At 41.4% G+C, this 6,000-nt stretch overlaps 1 protein-coding gene across 6 annotated transcripts in view; it reads left to right on the plus strand.

The window, feature by feature from the left end:
- LRRC20 (leucine rich repeat containing 20) overlaps positions 1-5,260 on the plus strand; it is a 194,823-nt gene extending 189,563 nt beyond the window's left edge. For all 6 annotated transcript variants that reach the window (XM_050959744.1, XM_050959743.1, XM_050959741.1 and 3 more), the window contains one exon: positions 2,165-5,260. In XM_050959744.1, the coding sequence (XP_050815701.1) occupies positions 2,165-2,322 (158 nt within the window). In that variant the 3' untranslated portion in view covers positions 2,323-5,260. The remainder of the gene's footprint in view (positions 1-2,164) is intronic.
- Positions 5,261-6,000: the final 740 nt, after the last annotated feature.

Consider the following 6,000-nt stretch of genomic DNA (forward strand, 5'->3'; position numbering starts at 1 on the left):
TGGGCTCCTGCAGGGTCTGGGGCCTGGATCAAATTGCCCCACTTGCCCCACCCCCAGCGCCCAGGCAGCCCTGCCTGTACATTACAATTTGTAACATTTTAATGGGCGTCTGTGACATGCCTCAATAAATAACTCCATCACTAATACAGCAGACACCAGATTCAAGGCCCCACCCTATGGAAACACAGCATAGTAATCCGCCTCCTCTGGTGTGTTCTTCCACAGCTGCCATTGGCTGTCTTCTCTGGGGTCGCCAGTACGACTGCTGGGTTGTAGTTGGTGCCTATATTTCCACCTTCCATCTCCAATACAATTACACCGATGCTGGAGAAAGGACTGCTTTATCATTAATGATTTTTATAAGGCACAAAGAAAATAGACATAAATAATCCAAAGAGAGATAAGAAGAGGAACCTGTGAGCTTTGAGAAGAAAAATGTTGAGGTATTCACATTTGCAGTTGCAGTTCAGAGCTTCTTGCATAACTATGAGGGCGCAGGGTACAGGACTTCTGCCACTGCTCTAATCTCACTTCAGGCCTGAATTCTCATCTGGAGTCTCTTAGGATCAAATCTGAACAGGAGTTACATTGTCATGTGACTGAAGAAGACTGGGAAGTCTTGGTAAAACAAAATATACAAGCCCCTATTAATATTAAATACAAGACGTGAATTTGAGTGACATGACCATTATTTTACATTTCCCCCAGTCTTCACATGGCTGGGAAGTGTGATATAAGTTGTCTAAGGCTTGGAACAGGAAGGAAATATTTTGTTCCGTTCCATTGATTTTTGCCATGAGTTTTGAAGACTAGAGAGGTGTATTCATACTCTTTCTCACACCTATATTCAGAATCTTGAACTGGAACCCTTTCTTACAGGTGAGGAGGTTATCACCATATTTTTTCAAAAGACCTGTTGGGGGGAACAGTAGATAGCAGGAGCTCTCTGGCAGCCAAGATAAAAAAATCTACTCAGTGTGATGCAAAAATTCAGGTCTTTTTCTCCATACAGGCAGGGGAATATCTCAAGAAGCCTTTTGGACAAGAATGTCTGAAAAGTTGTCTAAAAACCATACCAGAAAACAAGGCAGTGCTCTTCATGGTGGGGATTCTTCTTTACAATGTGTTTTACCATTGATAGTGCAATGGGTCCCTGATCTTGAATGGGACCCCTGGGCATTAGGGTAATGCAAATAATAAAATCAATAATTCTGTGAACATCAATGAAGTATTCTCAAGTATTTTCTGTAAGGCTGGGTAATTACGGCAGCTGCACATCTGTTTACATTGTGGTAACTGTATCTTTGCGAAAGAAATGACAGAAACATAATTTCTTTATTGTTTAATTAAAGCTTACAATATGCAGAATGCACCCAAATTGTAGAGAGTTTTCAGAATGGAAAGATTCACGATTCCTCACCCAGACAAGTTTTCTCCTATTCTGAATGTTAATGAGTTTTTCCTCTAAGGGGAAGAGAAGAGGGGTTTGATCTGTGCATTTCAATGAGACACAATCCTCTCAGATAGATTGTCCTAAATGGTTTTCCCCAACAATGTCCGAGTTCTTGGTGAGCAGCAGAGCTGCTAAATTGTGTTAGATGTTTGCAGTATCCCATAATTCAAATGGCTTTTCCTCAAACTTTCCAGAAATAATTCACCTCTGGGCTGAGACCAGGCATGGACAATTCAGCCTAAAGGAAATATTTTTCAGAACCTCATGAGTGTGTGAAAACAAGATCTTATAATAAAGTCACATTCGTGCCTTCAGTGATAGCTTTATCTCCAAAATCAGTCGGTAACACTGGTACCCATCTAAAGCAAGGCCACTCATTGTACTCCCAGCTTCCTGGTTCCATTCTCTGAGGGTGTAATTTATATACCTTTCCTGCAGTTAAACCCTCTTCTTATGAATAAATAATTGACACAGAAATTGGAGCATTACCAGAGCTTCGAAACCCTGAGCTCTTGGGCTTCAACTACTCACAGAGAGCAGCTGCCGCCATCATTCACCATCTTGCGTTGAATTCATTTCATTTCACAGACTGATTGCACCTAGGAATGCGAGTGACAATGATCATAAATTCGAAAGGACCTGACCATCTTATGTGTGTCTCTCTCGTAATCCAGGTGGTTGTTTATTTTGTGCATGTTCTTCTCGTTCTAGATGTCCCTGTTGAGAAACTTTCTTCAATGGAGTCGCTGCAGAGTGTAAACCTGAAGTCAAATCCCTTGAATGAGGAAGTCCAGGTGATTGCCAGGCCACTGATAAAATTTGACCTCCTGGTGTCTCCAAAGGGAACACATGCTGCTCCACAAGCCTGAAACACAGACTTTGGTTGCGTGGACTTGGTGTGACTTCATTTGAGAATGGTTTTAAAGGGAAAGCTAGGGGATCTGGCTGCAGGGCATGCTGATCTAGAATGGCTCCACCGGCTTTTGCAAGCTGCATCACTCCTGCGTGTGTGAGGTTTTGTAGATGTGAGGAGTAGGATGGAGATGATTGGGGAGAGGGTTCAGAATCGGTATTTCATTGATAGAGAGTGGATCTGCTTATTGTTATTTCTTTGCAGCTGTCTAAAATACACAGAAATGCAGTGAGGCCCTAGTAAATCGCTATTTGATAAAGGAATAAATCTGTGAAAATATTAAACTTCCAGGGCAACAGAAGGGAAAGTGCAATGCAGAAATAGATCAGATAAGAGACTCAGTCTCCTGAGTGTATTTTCTATACACCAAACAAAACTAGAAATAGTCACACAGCAGAGCCTTCTACAACAAGTCTGACAAGGAAGAGACCTATTAAAAGAATAACACTTCGCTTCAGCAGAGATCCATGTAATAGCCTACTCCATTCCTGTATCACTCAAAGCCCTGTTATTCAGGGTGAAGCATGGTATGGAGCAGAAGAGTGCTGGAAGGAGGCTCTGTCCCGTGAATAATGGGAAAACAGTTGTTTACACAGCCTTGCTGATCCGGGATTGAATGAAAATACTCTGTGGATGGACTTTTCTTTTCAACTAGTTTGATCTTGGTAGCTTACCTGTAGGATCTGAGCCAGCTATTATAATGGAGCATATTAACTGGGCACCACTATGAGCATCAAAACAAGACACTAAAACTTGTCTTACAGTAAAGAGGTCCTCTTGGAAAAAGTATCCTATCTACAGACAACTCATTTTCTTCTCTAGTTCTTCATTCAGCATTTGATTGACAAGGCATAATGATCAACCTTCCCCCCCCCCCTTTTATTTTGACAGACTAGTTTATTTTGTCCAAGATCAATAATTTCTGTTCAGCCTCCTAGGGCTTGTCTTCATTGCAAAGTTAACTCGAATTATAATTTGAATGTTGCCCTTAATTCAAGTCCCATCCACAGACACACACTCTTTACTGAAGTGTGGTGGTACTTTTAAGTCAAGTTGGCTGGCCAGAGAGGGAAAGTATAGGCCAAAACTCAAATAAGCACAATTCGTCAGTTGCTAACATAGGTTAGCTCCACTCGAGTGCCAACAGTCCTCCAATGTCTTCCCACAATTCCTTCCCTGTGCCCAGGAAAGTTCTTTCACAATTTACTGGAAAATAATTCAGAGAATGGCTTATTTTGCTACATCACTAAGAACTGTGGATTGTGTGTGTTCCCAGCAGTCTTAGTGACACACACTAATGAGTGCAGCTCCAGAGTGGCTACAACAGCTCAAGTGTTATATCGCAGTGAGCTAGGCTAGCTTGAGAGGAGTAACTCAAGTGTAGATAACTTGTGTAATACTAGGACTGGCAGTGCACTGACATTAACAAGAGCAGGGGTGAAGGAATGTTCAAACATGTTTGGAAACTTATGGTTTCTGCATGTCACTCCAGTATATGTTAGTTCTGGTTTTAGTGATCTCTCTGAGTGTGTCCTGTCGTGAGCTGCTCACTGCTTGTCCCTTGTTAACATGGTAGGTATATTTTGCTTGAATAGATTTCAACCTAGTTTCCTGTTGCTGAGGATCAAGAGAGAATCTGGTAGATGGAAGAACCAGAACATTTAACTTGCTGGTGAGAAATGATCTCTTGTGTTTGGCTCAAAACAAAATGGCAATACATTAATCTGTTTGTTTCATCCTCTTGAATAGTGTTTTCCACAGAATATAGACATATGCTGGATGTGCCTAATACATACATGTGGATATTGTTGTTTCCCCTTTCTGACCCAAGCAGCTAGTCAAAGTTTAGGGCCCCAGGGATATCCCAGCTGTAAGTGGAGTCTGGTATTTTCTTTGATGCAATCTAGTTTATTTACAAGGAATGTACAAAGTCCTGCTTGTCTGAATGCAGGGGGAACCAACAGCAAAAGGAGCAGTTTCTTATCTAACAACCCCATGCCTCTTTAGCCAACACTAGATGCAAAACACTAGACCCACTAGACTCACTTTCTAGCTTTTTCCAAGGTCAGCTGTGCTTACAGGCTGCTGCTTGGCCTCTCAGTCTGCCGGCTCTGTTTCCAGCTTGTCTTTTTTACTTACACAAACACACGCACATACACACAGAGATACCCAGTCAGACACTTCATCATCCACAGGGTGCTAGTTTCTGGGCAGACACTCTTAGGACTTGTTTTTAGTGTGGCCCCTTATAGGGCCGGCTCTGGGCACCAGCGTTCCAAGCATGTGCTTGGGGCGGCCCTTTTTAAGGGGTGGCACTTTTCAAGAGATGGCATCCCCCCCTTTTTTTTTTTTCTGCTTGGGGCAGCAAAAATCCTGGAGCCGGCGCTGACCCCTTAAGTGTTTCTTACAACACACAGTTTGTGCAGGGTGAGTTCACACATCAGTTTGAACAAGGTTTTAACTCAGCCCCTAACAAGATTTCACCCAGCTCATAACTTATAAATGGGGAAACACTCCTTTCATTGGGGATATATTTATGTCCTTACTGCTCACTTCAGCTCTAAAAGGTTGGCTGCTTTCAAATATTGGTATTCGTGGCAAGTTGGGTACAAGGTTTTGTTATTCTAGACCCACCTTATTCACGATGAAACTTTACTTTGAAATAAAATAGGTGGTTGGTTTAGTAACATTTGCCAATTAGTAGAAGCAGTGATATGGATTCCTAAAGCTATACTGACAAAAAGTAATTTTCATTTAATCAGCATGTGAAATGTCAAGTGCCAAAATAAATATACCTTTGTGCTATGTCTCATGTATGCTCACCTCCTAGAAAGCAGTTTTTTTCTTCCCATCTGGCCTTCCTTGATTATAAAAATGATGCCTTTAACCAGCTGCTACATCCTGTGGACGGGACATTCTTTTTTGCTCTGGCTTTGAAATCAATATTGCCTGTGCTTTCTTTTTTAAAATCGTAATGTTGATTCCAAGTTCCTGACTTAAGAAGTGGTGTGTGCGTGTTTGAATATAATGCTATATATTAATTCAGGATCTTTTCATGATTGCACATTGATGTCAGATAAATCAACATTTTACTTCTTCAGTTACAGAGATGATTGGAATATGGTAGCATGTTATTTCAGATTACTTTCAGATTCCATGACATGATACATCCATAAAAAGAGCATAGAGGAATATGACAGGTTCGCATGATATTTGCAGGGCCTGATCGTTTAAAATTCATTACATACCACAAGCCATTCATCTAATTAGTAAACAAAAAACAGACTACTCATGTGTTTGAGATTTAAACCTATTACAGAATATGCACCAGGGAGTTCCCTAATGGTGACTGATACCTTATCTAGGAGCCCTATTGATTATCCAGATTCTTCAAAGGCTCTGAAAGACACAGAAGCACACATGGGTGCCATATTGAGTGGCCTGCCAACCTCACTTCAGAAATCAGAATTGATTAAAATAGTTGTTAGTGATGATACACAACTGCAAATGGTATCGGATGTTAATTAGCAGAGGTCCCAGATCCAGCCCTTGTCTTCCATGCATAGTGAGGAAACTCTCTGAAGATCTGATGATCTGTGTTGATTGTATGGAAGCCCACAATCGTTGCAGGATC

Source organism: Gopherus flavomarginatus, chromosome 6 (genome assembly GCF_025201925.1).
Source record: "Gopherus flavomarginatus isolate rGopFla2 chromosome 6, rGopFla2.mat.asm, whole genome shotgun sequence".
Taxonomy (NCBI): domain Eukaryota; kingdom Metazoa; phylum Chordata; order Testudines; family Testudinidae; genus Gopherus; species Gopherus flavomarginatus.